Source organism: Pipistrellus hanaki (assembly GCF_964339955.1).
Source record: "Pipistrellus hanaki genome assembly, chromosome: 6".
NCBI lineage: Eukaryota > Metazoa > Chordata > Mammalia > Chiroptera > Vespertilionidae > Pipistrellus > Pipistrellus hanaki.
In genome coordinates, this window is record NC_140508.1 from 20330666 (window position 1) to 20353854 (window position 23189).

Consider the following 23189-nt stretch of genomic DNA (forward strand, 5'->3'; position numbering starts at 1 on the left):
GGAAGCTCCAGAGACTTCAGGGAATTAGCAAGGAGCTCCATGTACATCTTCCTAGTTAGAACGGTAATAGTTAGTTGAGATGTATTACTGGTCCTAAGACCAGTTACTTTCATTGTTCTAAGAAAGCTATCCCCTTGCACCATCCCTATGGACTTGTATGGATTAATTGTATTTTCAAAGGTGGTGATTCAGTATCACCGATCCCATATGGTATTCTATAGTATGACAAGGTTATCCCCTCCCTGATTTAAAGGTAAGTCTATTCTTTCTTCTTCAGTCTGACTGGGTTGTGGTTGCTTCTAAAAATAGGTTATAAAAGCCATGACTTTCAAGGCTAAGTCAGAAAAGGCCAGGCATCTTCCACCTGTTTCCTTTGGACCCTTGCTTACTCTTCAGAAAGCAAGCTGCCAAGGAAGAATCCCATGTGTAGTCCCTCTGTTTGACTGCTGAGCCCAGCAGCAGCCAGCATCAATTATTAGCCATCTTGGTTCAGCTCAGTTAAGCCTTCTGATGACCATAGCCCAGCCAGCATCTGAATGTCTGTTCTTGGGAGTCCTGAGTCATCTGTAAAAATACATCTACTTTGCTGGCGAGACCACATGGAGTGGAGAGGCTGGGACTGCATGGAGCTGGAGGGAGCCTCTGGTTGCATCCAGTCCCAGCCGTCTTCTGACTCTAGCTGCATGAGGTACCCCAGAAAGGCCAGCAGCAGAACTGTCCAGCTGAGCCTGGGCAATACACAGAACTGTGAGAGAGAACAATATAGTGGTTAAAGTCACTTAATTTGGGGGTGATTTGCTCTGCGTTAGTAGGTGACCAAAACAGTGGGGGAAGGTAGGAGTTTTAATTGGGAGGCAGAGAATTTTCTTTTTTCTTTTTTTGGAATCCTAAAGACCACTGATGAGCAGAAGAAATAAGATAAATCAAATTCGATCAAAACTTTCTGAAGGACTTGGCCTTGCAAGCCAGGAAACATGGAGCAGAGGCAAGAGCCATCTTTGCTATCTTTGGAAGGGACGATGGGCATTCAGGTGAGGGGGTTACATTTAAAGAGTCCTGAAGCAGGAATCATAGGGCTGATGGAGGTTTCATAAGAGCGGTGTGCCTATCTGTTATCACTGTGGTGCCACTTTGAGGGTGCTTCTCTAATATCCAAAAGGGAGTACACAGTGGATATGTTGTATGGTCCTTACAATAGATCCTAGGTAGGTTTTCCCCAAACCTAGCTGCATCTTTCTCCTGGGCGAGCTGCCATCAGCCACTTCAGTTTCTAAACCAAAACATTAGGAAGGGAGAGACTGTTTCAGCTCCAGACAGGGTGCCCAGACACTCTTGTGCAGAGCTCCTTTCTTCTTGTGAAAACCCTCGGCTGCTGGAGAAAGCTTTTACATCCACTTCAAAACGTCGAACCCATCAGAAAACAGGGAGGCATTGTTTTTTATGTTGCTATTTAATGAGCCCACACAAGGATAGCAGCCATTTTAATCACTCTGGGTCCCCTTGTTTTCCCATCAATTCTGTTTCAAAGGCTTGCTTTAGAGAACACAGTGTTCTTTGAGGATCTTCAGAAGGGAAAGGCTCCATCCGTTGTTTCATCTTTGTATAGTCTTTATATGTAATTGGGCCAAAACTGCACAGTGGCACTTTTTCTGGGAGACCCAGACAGCTAATGAAGACCCAGATAGTACATCCCCAATGAGATAACTGCAGGGAGGAGATGCTCCCGGATTTTGGCAGAGCCAAGGACATGTGTAGTTAGAAAAACAATTCACCCAAACTGTTGGCTTTCATATAAAAAAACTATTGAAAATAAAGCTTTGTTAAATTTTTATCTGGCAGGTGTTTGGGATAGGATAATATGTTCTAGGGGTCATGCATCATAAAATGTTATCAAAGACTGCTTACAAAGGCTCATTCTGAAAGTAACAATAAAGTAAAAAATTCTCCAAAGCGCAATCCTGCGGCTAAAAAGCTATTTCATGGACATAGAGCCACATGGTCTAATATACATAAATTTCTGTGACAATAAAAATGGAGCTTTTGGCTTGAATTTCAGCAGCTGCTAGAAATGTAGCTATGGAGAACTTGAAATGCAGCTAGAAGTTGAATTTTTAATTTTATTTAGCATTAATTAATTGAAGTTTAAATTTAAATAGCCACATATGGCTAGTGGCTAGTATATTGGACAGTGTGGATCTAGAGAAATAGGTGGTAAATATAAAGAGGTTTAGAAGATGTTTTAAGGTAAAGTATAAGCAGTGGTTTAATAAGAAATTAAAGTTGCAGGATGGTCAGATTTCATTAGTTTATTTAATTTATTAAATTAACAAATGTTTATTAAGGGTATCCTCAAATTTGAGGATGATGGATTTGGAGGAAGGTGAAGGTTTGGCCACAGTATATATAGATGGTTATCAGGCCCAACATCTGGCTATTCTGCCTCCAAAAGAAGGACTCTCTTCTATGCCGAAGCACTGCAAAGACACCCTTGCTTACAAATGCTGTAAAGGCATTGAAAAACTCACCATCATCCATAATTCCAATGGTAACACCTTTCCCTGTGTAGCCCAGCTCCCAGGCTTCTGCCACATTCAAATCAAGGCCAGGAGTGCCATCGGCTTGTCCAGTATTGATCTGGTACAGGAATTCCAAGCAGAGAATCTCATTAGCTTGGTGGAGTAAAGCACCTGTGCAAAAATTTGCTTGACACGCTCTGTAGCCATCTGCTATTCCAGCACCAGCTCAAAGACCGTGTCTTCCCTGAAGCAGTACTTCTGGGCATCCCCCCACTAGCATCCTCCTTTAATTTTTTGATATACACTGTTAATGCTTTATATATTTTTTATAAGTATACAAACACAGTTTCAATCCTCCCATCTTTTATGAGCAGGTTGTGATCTTTAAACTCCATAGAGCTGCCGTTTCCAGAAACCCTCCCCAGTTTAGAATTAAGTGCTTGCTTTTGTAGTTCTTGATTTATACTTCACATTTTGAATTTAGCACATATTGTTTGGAGTTATTCTTATGTGAATATGGTTTCCTTACTACATACAGTATCTTTTGCAAGAGGGAGATGTTCTGTTTACCTTTGCGATTTCAATACTACCACACCAATCTTGCTTTAAAAATATTTGTTGATCTGATTAAAGATAGCTGGGGCACTTTTCAGAGTCTGGGAGAATCTGATCTGCTTTTGGTAGTTGCTTTGACCCTAGGAGGCCATGGCTACTTAGCAGTTCAGAAGAAAGCAGATTAGGGAATGAGATGCTTGGGTGGGTGCTAGAAAATCAGTACGGATCAGAGGGGACAGAGCAATTGACTGAGTTGGATACTGGCCAATGTCCCGAAGAATAATGAGGAAATGAAAATGCATTTTGTATCCCAAGTCTCAAAATGAGAAACGTTAGGAATAATACAGAGACACTTACCAGATACCATTGCTTTGTAAAAAGAGGATCATTCATGTTGATATCGATCTCATTGATATCTCTATACCCTCGCTTTTTCCGTTGGAATCCTTCTTGTTGCAAGGCCATCTTTACCTGGAATGACAATAATGGCACATTACCTGACTATCAACCTAAGCATTCATTTTTTGAAATTTATTTCCGTGAATTCAAGTTCCATTTGTATCTGAAGTGTTCCCCCCCCCCCCCGCACCCAAAGCTATGCTTATCTCATATACACTCTCACTTTCTGATTATTTTCCAAGGGCATCTATTTCTGCTTGCAGTGAGCAAACAGGCTTGGTGATGGCTCAAAGTGAGTTTCCCTAAATAAGAATTAGATAGAAAAAGTCCTCTCAAGGAAGATAAGGTGGTGCGCCATTAAGAGAAAGAAAACAAAGCAAAGGAATACTTTTATGAAGGAAAGGAGAGTGATATGGATTCAGGGAGGGAGAGAGTGAAACCTCATTGATCATTTTTTTCTGGAGGGTTTCTCAGCCTTTCCATTTGTTGATAGTACTGTGCTATCACATTTGGGAATCAGCTCAAAACAAACAAACAAAAAACAGAAGACCCATGTGGAGAGCCAGTAAATCAATAGCAAAGCTCTAGAAGGTAAGCGAGGGACCTTTGAAGAGAAATTGATGGATGGTGCTGCTGTCCTTGCAATAACAACACTTCGGTTTTGGACAGTAAAACATTAGAAGCCCAAACCCTTGGATGGAAATAAACTCAGGAGGTGAATTAGTTCAAACAAGCTCCTGGCAACAGCTAGGTTCGGTCTCAATCAGGAAACTTTCTTTCACTTGGGCAAAAACTAATCTATCGCTCAATAGCTGTGACTAGTCTCTGAACGTCTACACACTCACAGATTATGCAAATGTATAAAAAGTGTGTGCTGGATATTTATTATTTATTTAAATTATATTTTTTTCTGCCCGACATTTATTTCTCCTTTTTAACAAATTTCCCTAGTATATTGGGGAAAAGTACATATTATTTTTTTTTTCATTTTATTTCTCTTAATGGCCCTACCACCTAATCTTCCTTGAGAGTACTTTTTCCACCTAAATCTTATTTAGAGAAGCTCACTTTGAGCCATCACTGAATCCACTAGGTTCTGTTAGTTGGAGTGAAATTTAAGGCACCTGCCTGCCGTAAAGAAACTGAAGCTCTCCTTGCCACAGAGGTGCTCAGTGGGTACCTCTCTTCCAGGACCTGAATCCTGCAGGACAGCCATGGGAATCAGCTCAAAACAAACAAACAAACAAACAAACAAACAAACAAACAAACAAAAGATCTGTGTGGAGAGCCAGCCCTGATTGATCCTTCAGCCTTTCATAGGTTGTAAGCTCCCAAACTTTTCCAACAAGTTCTCTTTTGCATAAGTGATACAGAATCTATTCCTGTTGCTTGCAATCAAGAACTCTGATATGGAATCAGAGAGTCCAAGTCAAGAATGGTGGTGGGCAGGGAAGAATGAAGAGATTGAAGATGAGGCCCAAACCTTTGTCTTCCTGCTTCCCTGGAATGTGGAAGAATGCTGTGGGGGCGTAGCTCCTCACTTCCCCATCTACACACACAGAAGGCCTGGGGCTCCTGTGCCAGAAAAACTCCTAATTCTATCTAAAATGCTATAGAAGAGAAGTAGGAAGTGTAGCAAGAGTAATTGACCAGGGACCCTAACTTCTGCACTCTGAAATCTAGTTTGCTCTGTGAGTTCTTTGGAGGTATTGCAGCAAGAGACATTCACTGGGGTGTAGTTTCTATAAAAATCCCCCCCAAAAGTAGCAGTATCATTAAAAAAAGGGGGTGTGGGGGATAGATGGTTATATTTATTAAAAATATTTTTTTTATTGATTTCAGAGAGGAAGGGAGAGGGACAGAGAGATAGAGACCTCAATGATGAGAGAGAATCCTTGATTGGCTGCCTCCTGCACACTAGGGTCGCAACCTGCAACCCAGACATGTACCTAGATTGAGAATTAAACCATGACTTCATGGTTCATAGGTCAATGCTTAACCACTAAGCCATGCTGGCGGGGATGAATGGATATTTTTGTAATGCAAAATTTGGACACAACTAGTGCCCATCAGATGATTCAAATTTAAATACATATGCACATACAGGGTGTCCCAAAAATGTATACACACTTTAACAGCTGATTACTCAATTTTGAAAATGAAATGTATTTTAATAAGCAATGCCTTTATAATTATTCAAAATGTATGTATACATTTTTTGGGGCACCCTAAATATGTTTATATGAAGCAGATGCCAAGATAGGATTAAACATGCAAGAAGTTTATTAGGAGAGAAAAATGCAAGAAATTGTGCTGCAAGTCTGACCCCATAAAGAAGAGGGCATACAAGGTTGGGCAAAAGAGTCCTTGGCTGCCCCATAGTCTAAAGAAGGTTTGGCAAAGCTGTTGGGGATCCAAAGTCAGCTGTCAGAGGGCCCCTGTGTCTCCCCGGGGTAGGCCTGCTTCAGTACTCTGCCGAGCTCAGTCACCGGTTGGAGCAGCCCCAGCCAGGGTGGCTTGTTGCCAACACGGTAATAAATTTCAGAGTGCAGCTGCTGGGGTCCCTGGTCAATTACTCTATCTGTCATCAGGGGCCTGTCAGCATGTTCTCACAGCTGCCACAGAATATATCCAGACGTTTATATATGTGTCTCTGTGCTTGTGTGTAAGCATTAATATAGAACATTTAAAATGTCCAAGTCAATGTAGTTTTCAACCTGGAAAGAACCAGACACACCCCTCATAAAACCTTTTTAGTACTCTGAAAGCAAATACAATAGTTTCCCTTTATCCACGTTCCAAGATCCCCAGTGAATGACCGAAAGTGCAAAAAGTACTGTTTTTTCCTACACACACACACACACACACACACACACATACATACTTTCTTACTTAAAAGAAGCACTTTAGGGCATATCTGAATTGCCAGCATCATTTGTGCTTTGGGGCCATTATTAATATAGAGATTATTTGAACACAAGCACTTGGATACCTCTATAGTCGATCTGGTAATCAAGAAGGCTAGTAAGTGACTGAGGGAGTGAGGGAGAGCATACACAGTGTGGACACACTGGACCGAGGGATCATTCACATCCTGGGCTGGTTGAAGCAGGACAGTGTGAGAATTCAATTTACTCACAAAGGCACACCATTTAAATAGAATTAATTGTTTTTTCTGAAAATTTCCATTTAATATTTTCTGACCAAGGTTGACCACCACTTAACCCATGGAGATCAAAACCAAGGATAAAGGCAGAACCTATATTCAAATAGGACTGTCACATTAACTTGGGAAGGAAGGAGCCTGCATTTGGCCATCTCATCTTCCCCTTTTGGTCCCACAATCTGGCCTTTATCTGCTCTCCTCACTAATGGAGGCAGTTACTGGCCTGCCCTGCCAGAGTCTGGTTACATTGGATTCATCGTCAGGAATGACTTCATTGAGCAGTTTCCCTTCACAGGGATCTTTGTTGAGCAAGACTATCTACCATGTGGACGTTTGAACACTCCCTTCTGCAAGTTTATTTCCCAGCAGCATAAACACAGGAGGACACATCAGATTTCATCTTTTTAAATATGTAATAGCAGTGAAAGCTGTTACAATGTCACTCCCAAATCAATTAGACCAAGTATATGCTAATGATAAGACTGTTTAAATGCATTCCCATAAGATTAATTTTCAATTTCATAAATTATGTTTTAATGGAGACCAGTGATGCTTTGGAATGTGACCCTCTAGATACCACCCTCCTTGCAACTTAGGAGCACCAAAGCAGGACTCCATGGTCTGAAATCTTGTGCTACTAAAAACTAGGCCTCAGAAGACTGCCGAGGGCTTTATCTTCTGGTCCTCAATGAAAACCACAGATAAAATTTCAAGAGAGATGAACACCTTTAAGACATATTTTTACTTAAATAACTGGAAAACAATTCATTTCCCCCTGCCACAACAATACCATGAAATACCATCAATTGCTTTTATTTTTCTGTGTTTTTTCCCCCAATCTGAATTTGCATTCAAATCTAATTTTTACATAACAGTAATCACATTATAGATAAAATTGTGCACCTTCTTCACTAAATCTCTAACCATAGGAATTTTAATATGCTGCTATATAGCTCTCATATTTTAATTTTAATGGCTATCTAAATATTCCATAAAGTACTGTAATTTACCCAAAAATTTCCCTCCTATTGGTCATTTGGATTTTTTTATTATCATAAGTAAAATTGCCAGCAGCAGAAAGATGAGGTTATAAACTACTTTTAAAGACCTCTGGGGAAGATTTCTGTGTTTTAATTCTATTTGTGAGAAAGCCCTAAATGTCAGAGAAGTATTTCCTAGTGTTTACATTCCTTCCTCACATTATAACTAAAGGCTGGTTTTATTATCTCTTCCTCTTCCTCTTAATTATAACTTTTCACACAGGATACCTTTCATTACCACTTAGATATGGTCCCAATGACATGCATGTGCCTTAATTATAGCTTCTTACCTTCTCAAAAAATAATGTACAGCTAGCATTGGTATTTCATTTTATTATTATTATTATTTTTAATATATTTTATTGATTTTTTTTTTACAGCGAGGAAAGGAGAGGGATAGAGAGTTAGAAACATCGATGAGAGAGAATCAGCTGCCTCTTGCACACCTTCTACTGGTGATGTGCCAGCAACCCAGGTACATGCCTTTGATCGGAATCGACCCCGGGACCTTTCAGTTAGCAGGCTGACGCTCTATCCACTGAGTCAAACCGGTTTTGGGGGTATTTCATTTTAGAATACTTCCCTAAGTTGGTACATAGACCTAAATATTTACACAAATAAAAAATTTAAGAAAGCAAACATGTTTGGTTGCTGGGTATTATTTTATTAAAAATGAACAGATAGATATTTTAAACCTGAATTAAACACATGTACACAGCACAAATTTTACCTGAGTAACTCCCCTATACCCTCCCCCTCAATCCTTCTCCTCAATTAAAAATTATTCAGTCGTCTGAAAAATGTTTCTGTGCATCTATAAGCAGGTTCGATCTCTGGGCATTAGCATACTATTTTAAAAGTTACAGTGACATTTAATCTTGTCAACAGAACTGTAGTGTTGAGAAAAGAGAGGTTCTGAGGTCATTGTCCAACAGTTGCAAGCATGGTGGAGTCATCCAGGTTGATCACTTCTAAATGCTATGAACTCTTCACTAAGCCACATTGCCTCTCCCTAAGACAAGAGACACAGTCAACCTTCCGCTATCTGGAGGGCTGAAGGGTGGATGTAACTCTCTAAAGAGCAGGTCCTGGATTGCTTTCTTCTTGGGCTGATGATTAAACAGCTGCTAATTAGCATTAACTTGCTGAGCAGCAGAGGGGCGAGAAAGGGGAACAATAGGAAAACCTGTCTCAAAGGGTGTGGGGAACTTCTTGGCTTGAAGTTAGCACAGGAAAAGGAACACAGAACACAAAAATACATGTTGCTGAAAATACTGAAGTTTATGAATCCACAGTGTAATTGATTGTCACAGTATTATTTTTCTACTAGAGGCCTGGTGTATGAATTCATGCACCAGTAGGGTTCCTCAGCCTGGCCTGTTGGATCTAGCCAAAACTGGCTCTCTAACATCCCTTTAAGGGTTCTGGATTGCGAGAGGGCATAGGCCAGGCTGAAGGACCCTACCAGTGCACGATCAGGGCCGGGAAGGGACATGGGAGGTTGGCCAGCTTGGGAGGGACCGTGAGAGGGCTCCAGGGCATGTCTGGCCTGTCTCGATCAGTCCTGATCAGCTGGATCCCAGCAGCAAACTAACCTACCAATAGGAGTGTCTGCCCCTTGTTGGTCAGTGCACAACATAGTGAGTGGTTAAGAGGCCTTAGCATATCATTAGCATATTATGCTTTGGTTGAATGGACAACCAGACATTTAGCATATTAGGGTTTTATTATATAGGATACTAAGAACTATTTTATTTACTTGTATCCCACTAAAAGTCCTTGTATAAGTTGACTTGTATCCCCCTAAAAATCCTAATCAGCTCATCTGTAAAGTGGGAATGAAACATAATAATGGCTAACATATATTGAGGGCTGACTGAACCCCATCTATACTTTGATCTTGGTCTTCCAGATTCCAGAACTGTGAGACATATATTTCTGTTGTTTAAGACACCGACTTGTGGTACTTGGTTATGGAAGTCCAGATATCTGCATACTTCACTATTGTTCCATGTTGCTTCTCTGCTCCTATTTCATATGAGGGTGTTGGTGAGCATCAAACAAGATGATGCATATAAAACCTAACAATGCCTAACTCATAGTACCGTACATACCCAATATATGCCTACAATTGCTGCTATAATCATTGCCAATGCTATAATTTTTGAGGAAGGAAGAAAGGCATTGGGGTGGTGCCTTCCCTTGTACCATCCCACCTTAAACCAGGCATGTCTTATTCTAAAGCAGGCCAGAGTGCCCTTTCTTCTTCTTGCTCTTAGCTAGCTTCAGACAAACCAAAGGTAAGAAACCAGCTGGAGTCATTCCCATGTGTCCCGAAGGCAGAACACCCACCTCTTTTTGCCTTTGCCTCTCCAAGTCAGTGTATTATACCAGCGTTTGAACTGATGAGCTGAACACAGCTTAGAAAACAAGGAACCCAGAAAAAGCCATTGCTGCTGGTGGTGTGAAAGGTGATGGAGGAAGGAGACCACACCTAAGCTCAGATGTTCTAGTTCATCTGCTTTGTTACCAACTGCTGGCCTTGGTTATCAAAATGCAAACAGGGACCTCGAAAGGAGAGAGGTATGGGGGGACATGACCCAGGGAGGTCAATTGCTGGGAGGGAGGGTGAAGGGAGGGAACAGGCAGCAGTCAGTCGGTGAGTCTGGCTACTTAATTTCCCCCTTGAGCAGGCAGGGTGACTCTTTTGGAAAGCCCAATTATAGGCAAATCACAGGGATTAACTTTTCAAAGAACAGGGAGTTAAGCCACACTCACGGCTGAATGCACGGTATTGATTGCCCTCATTTAGAGAGGTTTGCCCATCTTGCAAAAATGAAGACGATCAATTGAGGAGAGAGGATATGGCTGCGTGCCTCTGGCCACAGTTCCCGTCACTGCATCTCAGTGACAAGATATTAACAAATTGCTATCTATCAACTAAAGCTCTGTATACAAGATATCCCGAGATAAGTCAAGGTAATTAGGGAGGGATCGAAAGATGTTTTAGTGGAGTGAAGCACAGAGGCAACTGATTGGAGCGCCTTTAGCAGGTCCAATCCCAGCTACCAGGTTTGCTGGCACACGTGCATCTTATTTGGGGGTGCACTTCAGCATGATTTCAATCTTGCTCTTACTTCCGAGATGGTGGGGAATGTCATGACTTGGATTTAGGGGATTATATTAAGGAAAAGGATAATAAAAGATGGTAGGTGCTATGTCAGATGTGGAAGCAGGGATGACTAGACTGGGACATTGTTTGAGAGGACAAGTTTCCAGAGATGCCAGGTACCCCTGAATGCTGTCTTGGCTAAAACGACATGATCCTCTCAATGAGGTTCTCCTGAGAGGTGAGTGTGGAAAAGAAGCAAAGCAAGGCTAAGCCACCTTAATATCCTATCTAATAAAAAGGTAATATGCAAATTAACCCATCACTTCATCACAAAGATGGTGACACCCATAGCAGCCAGGAGGCTAGATGCTGGTGGTGTTGCTCCAGTGATGAGCCCCAGTGTCCTGTTCACCCTGGCCTTCAGAGGGAGGGAGGTTGGGCTGGTGGGCCTCTGGCCAGAGGCCAGCTGGGGCATGCAGGACTCTGGGGCGGCATTGTTTCTGCAAGAAGCCCCAGTGTCCCACACACCCCAGCCTGTGGAGGGAGGGCAAGTAGGCCTCTGGCCAGAGGCTGACCAGGGTTCGGGATGCTGGCATCGTTGCAGGCTGGGCTGAGGGACCCCCCCCATGCATGATTTTTATGCACTGGGCCTCTAGCATTCATATATTACTAGCTTTGGCCTTGGACACAATACAACCAAAGAGAGCCTGCCTGGGCCACTTCCATGGCTTTGTTTTCCATCGCAGGTAGGCAGAAGAACCTCAGTCTAACACAGAAAGTTTCTGAGTGGACAGTTGGGAGGAGGAGCAGGAAGATGAGAGGGAAAAGAGGTGCAGTGAGGCAAAGGTACTTCCCCTATCCACTTTAGCTGTGGCCCCACCACAGTGCTCCTCCTTCCTGGGAAGGCACTCAGAAGTGGGAGGGAAAGAAAAGCTGGCAGGTCCCATAGAGAAGGTGCTCCTGAGCTCAGCTGGGAGTGAATAGCTCTAGCACAGCGCAGGAACACAGCTTCCCAGAGCTTCGTCCCCTACAAAACCTCCACCTTGTCGCTGGTGCATGGTCCTGCTCTGCTAGTGAACTAGAAGGAAGATGCTGGGTGGGGATGTCTCTAGGATACCTGGTCTGAATTCTTTGCTGGAGGGAGGGCTAACTAATGTGTGTCTGGAAGGAACAGGTGAATCTGACTGAATTTGCAGTGCAAGTTCATTAATTATTCTGTCTATGGCTGGTAAGCATCTTTAGGGAGAGCTAATAGCATTAAGATTGCTTGGTTGGTCCTATGAGCCAGTTACCTTCACTCTCTTTCCATGATTGCAGGGTATGATGGGAGCCCAGTCCCAGCTTCTGCTTCTCAAGTGTGTGTGGGGAAAAGAGGGATGGGTGAAAAGCATGGGTGATTTAGTCCAAAGTTGTGACTTAACCACATGCCAAAGACCATACCTCAAACACAGTGCGGTGTGCAAACAAGCCCTAGGTTTGGAATCAGAAAAAAAAATGGGATCAGGTCCTGGGTCAGTTTATGTATTATTTGTGTGTGTTCTGGGGTAGGCTCCTCAAGTTCTCTGAATTATGTTGTTTTTGTTTTTTCCATCTAGAGCAGGGATTGGCAAATCGAGCCCACTGCTTGTTTTTTACAAATGAAGTTTGTTGAACACAGCCGTACCTATTTGTTTGCATCCTGCCCCTGGCTGCTTTCATGCTACAGTGGCAGAACTGAGTAGCTGTAACAGAGATCATATGGCTCACAAATCCTAACGTATTTGCTCTCTGGCCCTTCACAGAAAAAGTTTGTCTATGCCTTGATGTAGAGCACGGAGATAGATGGTGGGATTCTTGACCATAGAGGCCTAATGGTGAGGATCATGTGAAATAATCTTTTCTTCTTGGAAACTATGAGACACACTATAAACGTTACTGTCTGAAATTATGATATATAATATGTCTATGGAATCCATTTCATCTATGAGGGTGAAAGCAGGGGCAGGATTTTGATCAGTATGCAAACGATTTGATTTGAGGGGCACAAAGCTGCTAGTGACCCAAAATCCCCCTCACCCCTGCCCTGGGTACATGCACACTGACTGAATTCCAGCCACGAACAGTTAAGTTTTCACAGTAAGCCTTCATTACCTAAGTTGATTATGTCTCTATTTAAAAAGATTAGGAAAATAAGTCCTCTGGGAAAGGCAACACATCCAGGTGTTATCACTTCCCGATCTACGTGTGTGGACTCATTAATTAGATTGCTCTTCTCATTGATGCTGGTTGAGATTGGTGTCAGGAAGGAGTGAACATGATAGAAAAGGTAATTTGGAGACTCTTGGGCAGTGTCTTGCAAGCCCGGGAGAAGAGCTACTGAAAGCAACAACAAAGGATGCAAGGCTCAGAATTGGGTGCCACTAGAAGAGAGGATTGAGAGCAGGGGGGTGAGAGGGCATGCTGAAACCCCCCCCCCCCAAAGGTGTTTGCTTCGAAACACATTCTTTATGCACAGCGTGTCCACAGTGTGAAGGATACACGCACCATCTATTGCTATGACAAAGGTTGCTGTATTGTTTCTTTATATGTTTTCTGTGGGGGAGCATACTAAAAAGCTGCCTGCTAAAGAGCACTAATGGATTCTTGAAAATCCACAACCTCCGTTTCTTAAACTCACATCTGAAGAAGTTTTAATTTTTGGATTCAGACAATAGAGTTAAAGAAGAGAGAAGATTCAATTCCCCAGTTCTTTCTTTCCAAAGGGCATCTATTTTTAATCTTCCACAAAGGTCCACCCCTTTGTCAACAGCAATGCCTTGGCAATTCTTTCCTACTATTGGTATTTCATCAATTGCCGATGGAATAGTTCCAGGCTGACAGGGTGTGTTGACATTGCAATTGGCATATGCCAAAAATATTTGGGGGGCTGGTGACTGTGCATCCTCCTCACCAAGCAGCTGGAGAGTAATTCATATGCCAAGCTAAGCAGCCCACGTATGACAAAACATAAGCAAGGAATAAAGGTCAGAGTGATTGATTCATAACACTCATCTACTTATGCATGGAACACCCAGCGATGGGGCATTAATTAGCCCAGCAGGGTGATGCAGAACAAATGAAGAAAGTAAAGGATCAACTTTGCAGCAGTGCTCTTAGAAGGTATAGAGCCAGCCACGTGCTCAGATTTGCCCCCTGAGAAATGCCAGGAGAAAATAGCTTTCGTTCTGAAGTGTCTTAGTTTTCTGTGGCTACTGTAACAAATTACCAAGACTTCATGGCTTCAAACACATCATCATTTTTGGTGTCTCCCTTGTAAATGGGTTGTTTAAACCATATTGTCAAAACTTGACTTGTCAGCCATTCAGCACCAGACCATCTGACATTTCCTGAGATTTGGTTTTGTGTGGGTCATTAAGCTGCAGTTTCCTTGGGGAAAACAAAACCAAGTGTAAAACTATTTTATCCTGCTTTCAGAGAAAAAAGAACTTCCTGCATTTCCATATTCCAGTTTTGCATTTGTGGAACAGTGGGCATATGAAGGTACTGTCACCACCTCCACCACCACCTCTTATACATGGGACAGCCTACTATCATTCCCTGACGGGGCCTGATTTCCATTTACTTTCTCCGCCACCACTTCTAGAATTGGATCATCCTATGGTTAGAAAACAAAGGAAGGCACGCTTCGTCAGCATTTTTTTTTTAAATTAAATTTTATTGGGGTGAATTAGTCAACATGAACATATAGGTTTCCTGTATTGGTTACTACATTACAAAATCTATATATAGGACCATGTATCCACAACCCAAAGTCAAACCTTCTCCCATCACTTCAAATTAGGACCCCTTTCTCCCCGCCCCCCCTCGCCACCCCCCCTCCCCCCGCCCGCTCCCCAGCAACCACTACACTGCTGTTCGTGTTTATAAATTTCAGTTTTATATTCATGTAGTTCTTAGCTTTTTCTGTCTGACTTATTTCACTTTGCATAATGTTCTCAAGGTCCATCCATGTTGTTGTAAATGACGCTATTTCATCCTTTCTTATGGCCATGCAGTACTCCATTGTGTATGTGTACCACGTCTTCTTTATCCAGTCCTCTATAACAGGGCGCTTTGGCTGTTTCCAAGTCTTGGCCACTGGTGAATAATGCTGCAATGAACATATGGGTGCCTATATATTTGCGTATAAATGATTTCACGTTTTTCGGGTATATACCCAGGAGTGGGGTTGTTGGATCATACGTTAGCTCTATTGTTAAATTGTTGAGGAATCGCCAGACTGCTTTCCATAGTAGTTATACCAGACAACATTCCCATGCTTTGCTTTGTCCTGCGAAATTTGATTACTTTTATGCTTCCAGTTTATGAAATCTGAAAAGTTATGTGTAGCCCCAAGAAGCCATCCAGAGTAGGGTCTTGTTATTTTAGTTGTTGGATAGATATTCCTAAAAATGTGTGGCATTCCTGATGAAATATACATGGCATGTCTTGAAGCATACAGTGAAATCATTTCAAAAACAAGATGCTACGGGAACATTCTATAGCCCTGCTGTCTTGGCTTTGAAGGAGGGGCAATTTTCTCAAAGTTCTGTTGCCAGTTTGGCCTCACCTACACTCACCAGAGGAATGAGACTGTATTCTCTTTGAATTGCAACACCATATCTTCTTTGTACTATAAAAAAGCAGCATCCGTCTTGCGCTCCCATCAACAATCAAAGCTCCTTGGAGGTACAGCTCTGTCCTTCATTTCTCAGTTTTCCCCAGTGCCAGGTGCAAAGCAGAAGCTCAATAAATATTGGTTATATTTCTAAAAAATAAAATATGTATTGACAAAAATGAAATCCTATTCAGGGTTACCATTTTAAAACAAAAACAGCAGCAAAATCAACAAAAATCAAGTTTCTCTCAGAAGAAAGAGCTTGAGCGCAGAGAGACCTCAGGCGTGGAAGTGCCTGAGTTCAGGGATGGGTAGTATGACCATCTAGAGCTGCACTGCCTGCCTGACCTGCATCTTCCTATCTCTAAACTCCAGGTCATCATATGCAAAACTGAGATGTTTAGACGTTTTTTCCTCATTCTTCGGTCTCAGCACTTTGAAAAACTTTACTATTCATTTGAGAACAAAGGAATTTCAATTTTGTAAAGTAAGAGGAGATGGCTTTCTCTTTTTGTTCCTTCTAGGAATTAAATAGAAAAGGGAACATTGTTTTCTGATTTGAAATGAAATCACTGCATCCCATTCTCATCTGCAGTTGAGGGTAAAATTGAAGTTCTTCAAACTAAATGTTGAGAATGTGCTCCAAACACAGAGCTTGGCAAGCCTGCTCTGTTATAGTCTTTTTCTTAAAAAACTTGAAAAAACCTAAAATCAAATCCAAGAATACCTCATTATGGTTTTCACATTATTCAGTTGAAGGCAACAATCCACTTAACTTCAGAATATCTGGTAAAATCATTAAAAATATTACTCTTTGGAGATTGTCTTTTTGGTCTTTGAGGCAAGTTTTCTGGGGATGCATATTGGAGACAGGGCCAACCAAAATCCCTAGTCCTACTCACTGAGTTCCTTCTGGTATTGTGAGTTGCAGGTGATTTCCAATCTGCCTCTCTTTGACAGCGTGAGGTAACCCCTGCCTCTTTATTTTTCTTGTCTTTTTATTTATTTATTTATTTTTATAAATTTTATTGATTTTGTACAGAGAGGAAGGGAGAGAGATAGAGAGTTAGAAACATCGATGAGAGAGAGTCATCGATCAGCTGCCTCTTGCACACCCCCTGCTTGGGATATGCCGCAACCAAGGTACATGCCCTTGACCGGAATCGAACCCGGGACACTTCAGTCCCCAAGCCAACGCTCTATCCATTGAGCCAAACCAGTTTCGGCATTTATTTTTCTTATCTTTTCTGAGCAGAGATAAGCACATTTCAATTTCCCTGGGTGTCAATCTATATATATATAAAAGCCTAAGCGACTGTTAGGACTAGTTGACCAAACAACTGGTCACTATGACATGCACTGACCACCAGGGGGCAGATGATCAATGCAGGAGCTGCTCCCTGGTGGTCAGTGTGCTCCCACAGCCAACCTCCCGTAGTCAGCCAACCTCCTGTGGCTGGCCCCAAACAGCCCTGATCGCCAGCCAGGCCAAGGGACCCCACCAGTGCACAAATTCGTGCACTGGGCCTCTAGTAATAATATAATGTTGATTTTTTTTTCCTTTAAATGTCCCCATATTAAAGAAATCCTGTGTTTGTCACCACTGAGACAGAGTAAGATGGGCCTTCCTTATAATTTCCAAGTGTGGAATCATTTCTGTACTTGAAATCCTAGGATGCATACTGCATCCTCTGAAATGCACAGCACTACTTATTCTCAACACTCTGTTTACCGCAGCCTTCATTCAGCTCTCTCCACACAGGGTGAGAGCTTAATTTCCATGTATTGGTTGAACATATTTTCCATGATGCTACTTAGTTCCATCTGGGTTAGGTGCATTATCAATTGGCAAATAATAAGGGATGAACAATGGTGTGTGTTTTGCAATCTCAAAGCAGAGTGTGTGTGGAGGGGGCACCTGAAGCTTAACCAGCTGCATGTTCAGAAAGCCATAACTGCCTTTGTTGTTCTTCACTTGATATATTTCTACAGGGTCTGCCATTTGCCTGATGTTTGCTCAGCACCTGGTAAGCAAAGAGCTTTCAAAAAAGGTAGAAAAGAAAATCAATATCTCTGCCCATTTAGACAGACTCTCACCATTCAGTGATAGTCACACAGTGCTGGGGAGGAAAGCAAATCAATGCATCTTAGGGACTTGGAGAAGGTCTTCAATCAATTCATCTAAGCAGTCGATGGCATTCACCTGGTTGCTAGCCTGGATTCAAGTGCCTCTGTTTTTATAAAAGTGTGGCTTGAAGAAATGACACCGTCTATCTGTGTTCCTCTTATAACATGCATATCTTCAGCTGATGACAAGCAGCACCTTATTATCTATAATAATAAAATAATAATAAAAGTGTAATATGCTAATTAGACTCATGTCCTAATTAGGAAGCCCAGGACCTGGATGTCAGAGGGAAGCCAGTGCTGGCAGCCGGGGGAAGGAAGGCCTATTCTTGCACGAATTTGTGCATCAAGCCTTGAGTCCTGTTAAGCCAATAATTATAAAAATCTCAAAAATAACACTACATGCAAGAGACTTCACAAGTCTTATGTGTCTAGTCCTTTCAGCAGACTTCTAACACAGTATTATTGTGACAGCTTTAAAACATGTTTGTAAGTTCTCAGGTGGTCCTCCCAGTAAGAGTTGGGTCCTCTGACTCTGCCCCTGCTCCAAGGGGGCATGTGACAGTTTCAACCACGTAGAGCTTGGTGGAGTGATGCCATCTAACTTCCAATACCAGGTCAGAAAAGGCTATCTAGTTGTTTTGATTTAGCGAGGCCAGTCACCACAACTAACTTGAAGCTACCATGCTGGAGAGGCCATATAATGTCAATGTCTTTGGCTAGATTCCCAGCAGGTAGCTGTGTGAGTGGCCTATGAGACTGCAACCATGTGAGACACCACATGTTTCCATGTAGGAACTGCTGAAACCTCCCTGAATTCTTTCTCTCTCTTTTTAAAAATTGAATTCAGGGAGAAAAGGAGAGGGAGAGATAGAAATAACAATGATGAGGGAATCATTGATTGGCTGCTTCTCCATACCCTCTCCTGGGGATTGAGCCTGCAATCCCGGCATGTGCCCTGACCAGGAATTGAACCATGACCTCTTGGTTCATAGGTCAATGCTCAACCACTGCACCACACCGGCTGGGCCTTCTGGAACTCTTGACCCACAAGTTATAGAGCAAGTGTGATTGCGATTCTTGTTTTTTTTTTTTTGTTTGTTTGTTTGTTTTTTACATTTCAACGTGTGAGGATAATTTATTACAGAGCAATGTTCACCAAAGCAATTATACACCATTTTACGAGTGAAAATTGGAACTTCACAAAGTTTAAGTAACTTGCCCAAAGTAACACAATTTTAAAGTTGTTGGTTTTATACCAGATTTGTCCCAGCCTGAAAGCAAAGTCCTGGACTTTAGATCACAATGCTTTTCTAATTAGCCCATTAATGGCAGGGGGAATTTAACATGACCGAGGATGTGAGAATAAAAGTGAAATATTGCTATTTTATATGCTTCCTTGATGATCTACTTGGTGGCAAAAATCTCCATCCCTGGCTCACAGTTGTGTGAATGAAAAAGTACTAATCACACAGCTCTAGATTCTCTTGACCTTTCTCAGGGAAGAACCCGTGGGTGCTCTTCTGCCAGGGCTCTCCACCGTTCACTGGCACCTTCCGATTGGCCCTCACTAGCTCGATCTTTATCATGAGCTTCTCTGTCAAAAGTAGCCATCCTTGGAGCAAATAACCAAAATTATTGACCACCATGGCCCCAGACACAGCCCCCTGGTAATCATCGCATTTCATCCTTGTCACCGCACTGGAAGGGAAATATAGCTAACTGCATCTGGAAGCAGACATCAGGGCTTAGAGAAATTAAATGACTTCCCCAACTTAATTTGTGATTTTAAACCCACCATTTCCTGGTTCTCTTACTGTGCTCTTTCCCATTGTCCTCAAAATACCAAACATTTAAAAAACGAATTCTAGTTCAGTGCTTCTAGGATAGCTGGTGCTTTCTCATTCTGATGACTCTGATGAAAAATATTATTCCCACTTCAGGAAGGTATCTGACACACAGAACAAAGTTGTTTCCCACCCAAAAACCTTCTCTGGAAATCCAGAGTGCCCATATCACTCTCTCCCAAACCCCTAACTTTGAGAGTGTGCTGGCAGAAATGACTTCAGGCACAAATGACTTGCATTGGTTGGTAGTACTGACAAGCTGTACTACCTGGGGCAAGTTATCTGACCTCGCCATTTCATCAGTTGTAAAGTGAGAGAATGAACCAGATGAACTTGAACAAGTTGTGAACTTACTATGGATCTGGAGGTCAAGCCATAAATACATGATGTGACTTATAACAAAGATGTGCATTGGAATAATAAAAATAGTAAACACTGAATAACTTACACTGCACTCTGCACAACACTTAGCACTTCACACTTACTTAATCCCTGCTATTGTTGCAATCCCTATTTGCAGATGAGGACACAGGGGTTGCCTGACTGTGGTCACAGTGGATGAGGCAGGATTTGAACCGTGGCTCTTTGGCCCCAGAGACTATGCTCTTACACCACTTTTAAATATTGCTGAATAAGCATGAAGACAATAAATGTCATAAAAAATCGGAGGGGAGAAGAATCTTTCTCCTGTGATGATCATCATATCCCTGTTTTCCCACCCCTAGTGCTCAGCAGAGGTACTCTGTGTCTGACATCCTGGAGGGCTGAAAATGATGCTCCAAAACACCCTAGACCAGTGGTCAGCAACAGAGCCAACATTATTGGCTCTCATTTGGCTCTCATTATTCAACAGAGCCAAATATCAACAGTACAACGATTGACATTTCTTTGGAGAGCCAAATTTTTAAAACTTAAACTTCTAATGTCACTTCTTCAAAATAGACTTTCCCAGGCCATGGTATTTTGTGGAAGAGCCACACTCAAGGGGCCAAAGAGCCGCATGTGGCTCATGAGCTGCATTTTGCTGACCATGGCCCTAGACTGTGAAACAGGAGATCTGTGACATGAATGGCAGACATTTGCAGCATAAGTCGTGATGGTTCTATTTGCTTTTCTTTTTTTAGCTTTTTATTTTGAAACTAGAGGCTTTGGCATGAAATGCATGCATGGGTAAGGTCTCTAGGCCTGGCCGGTGATCAGGGCTAATCTGTGGGGTGACTGATGGGGCAATTGGGGGGACCGCTGCTAGTATCTGCCTTGGCCAGCCTTGCACCATCCACTCACCAACACTGCCTTCTCTCCCCCACTGCCACTGCTGGTCCCCTCCATCTGCAGGGCAACTGGCAGGATAATCAAGGAGTCTCACTGGCACCTACCTTGGCAGGTCTGGGGCCTGCAGGCTCGGGGCTCCTGCATTGAGCATCTGCCCCCCGGTGGTCAGTACATGTTATAACAACTGGTCATTCTGCTGTTCAGTCAATTTGCACATTAGGCTTTTATTATATAGAACTACAGGCCCAGTGCATGAAATTTATACACAGGGGTGGGGAGGTAGGGTGTGGGGGGAGAGCTCCTCAGCCCAGCCTGCACCCTCTCAAATTTGGGACCCCTCTCACAATCCAAGACTGCTGGCTCCCAACTGCTTGCCTGCCTACTTTCTTGATTGCCCCTAACTGCTTCTGCCTGCCAGCCAGATCACCCCCTAACCATTCCCCTGCCAGCCTGATTGCCCTTAACTTCTCTCCCCTGCAAGCCTAGTCACCCCTAACTGTCCTCCTTTGCAGGCCTGGTCCCCACCAACTGCCCTTCTCAGCAGGCCCAGTCACCCCCAACTTCCCTCCTCTACCAGCCTGGTCAACCTTATCTGCCCTCCCTTGCACACCTGATTGCCCCCAATTGCTCTCCTTTGCAGGCTTGATCCCTCCCAACTGCCCTCCACTGCTGGCCATCTTGAGGTGGCCATCTTGTGTCCACATGGGGGCAGCCATCTTGTGTGTTGGAGTGATGGTCAATTTGCATATTATTCTTTTATTAGATAGGATAATACAAAAAACTTAGCAAAACTAGTGTACACCACATTTTACTACACTGGCTTTATCTTTCTCTCCCCCCACCCTACATATTTTTTCTAAACTGTCTGATAGGAAGTTGCAAATAGTATGGACCCTTAAGTTTAAATATGTCAGTGTATATTCCCTAAAAACAATCACATTCTATTACATAACCATACTTCAATTGTGAAAGTCAGAAAATTAACATTGACAAAATGCTATGATCTAATCAGCAGTCTCCATTCAATTAATGTCCCATTAATGTTCTTTATGGCAAGAAAAATGATTCAGGATCCAATCTATTATAGGATGATTTATATACTTTTCAAAAGGGAAAATATTGCAAATTTTCCATTCCTAGAGAAATCAGAGCAAAGAAAATACAGGGTGGGTTCCTCTTGGAAGACAGTGGCTAAGAGGACTATAGGTGAACACAATTATTTTACATATCTATATCTATATCTATATCTATATCTATATCTATATCTATATCTATATCTATATCTATATCTATATCTATATCTATATCTATCTATATCTATATCTATATCTATATCTATATATGAGGCTAATATGCAAAGTGTCCCCGCAGAAGTTTTACCAGGAGACAAGGAGTTCTATTGTTTGCTATGACATGCGCTGACCACCAGGGGGTGGCGTGAAATGAAGGAAAGCACTAGCTGGCAGCTGAAAGGAAGGCCCTGATTGGCTCTGATCACCGGCCAGGCCTAGGGACCCTACCTGCACACGAATTTAGTGCACTGGGCTCTCGTAGTAAAATAAAGGAAGTAGTAAAATAAAATACACAGAAGTAACTAACTGTAGCTTTCACATTACCAGAACCAAGAATGTGAAAGTTACAGTAGACTATCATTAACCTTTTAGCAGGTCAATAACATTGAGTGCTGGACACAGCTCTGTTTCTTTGTGTTCTCAGAATCCCTTAAAGCAGTGGCTCTTAAATTTAGAAGCAGAGCCAGAAACTTCTGATAAGCTAGTTAAAACAAAAATTTTTGGGTTCCACTTCCAGAATATCTGATTCTGAAGATCTGGGGGTGGTGGTGCTGAAAGTTTGATTTTCCATTAAGTTTCCAAGTAACAATGGTGTTGCAGTCCAGGGGACCACCATTTGAGAACCATTGCTTTAAAGGAATCCTCCCCAGGAATTTTTTACGATAGGTTCATCAGTGGCCTCTTACTTATCAAATCCAATACCCTATTCTCAATTCCATTTGACCACGTGATAGGGGTGAATATAGAGGGATTTCTCTGCTTGTTGGAGGCCTCCTGTTTCTGTGAAGATACTGGAATGACTCCAATTCACATCAGGAAAATACTGAGGAAGTATTATTTATGTGGGAAATCCATTGAGTGTGAAATTTTCAAGCAAGATGTTATTTCCGTTAATCAGAAACACACACACACACACACACACACACACACACACGATGTAGGTTGGTTTCTGTAAATTCCCTGAAATGATGATAGAGATGGCTATAACCTGAAAAGGTTAAGCAAATTTTGATATTGAGATAAACTGCAAAACATAAAAAATAAATAAAAATTTCTATGCCATATGAATTCAAGTGTTAAGGCAGGGAACCATGTCCCAGACAGAACTGAGTCTTTTTCTTATTTTAATCTCTACATTTTAACTTCAGTACTTTAGAACTGATTTTGGGGCAAGTTTCTTAACCACTCTACCTGTTTCCTCATCTATAAAATATGAATAATAAAATT

The 23189-nt window shown here is 42.2% G+C and overlaps 1 protein-coding gene across 2 annotated transcripts in view; it reads right to left on the reverse strand.

The window, feature by feature from the left end:
• PCSK2 (proprotein convertase subtilisin/kexin type 2) overlaps positions 1-23189 on the reverse strand; it is a 255372-nt gene that overhangs the window by 118472 nt on the left and 113711 nt on the right. For both annotated transcript variants that reach the window (XR_014795318.1, XM_084887637.1), the window contains exons 3-4: positions 3429-3542; positions 2526-2634 (exon numbers count right to left, since the gene is read on the reverse strand). Coding sequence is in view for 1 of the 2 variants with exons in the window: in XM_084887637.1 (XP_084743763.1) it covers positions 2526-2634; positions 3429-3542 (223 nt within the window). In the remaining variant the exon portion in view is untranslated. The remainder of the gene's footprint in view (positions 1-2525; positions 2635-3428; positions 3543-23189) is intronic.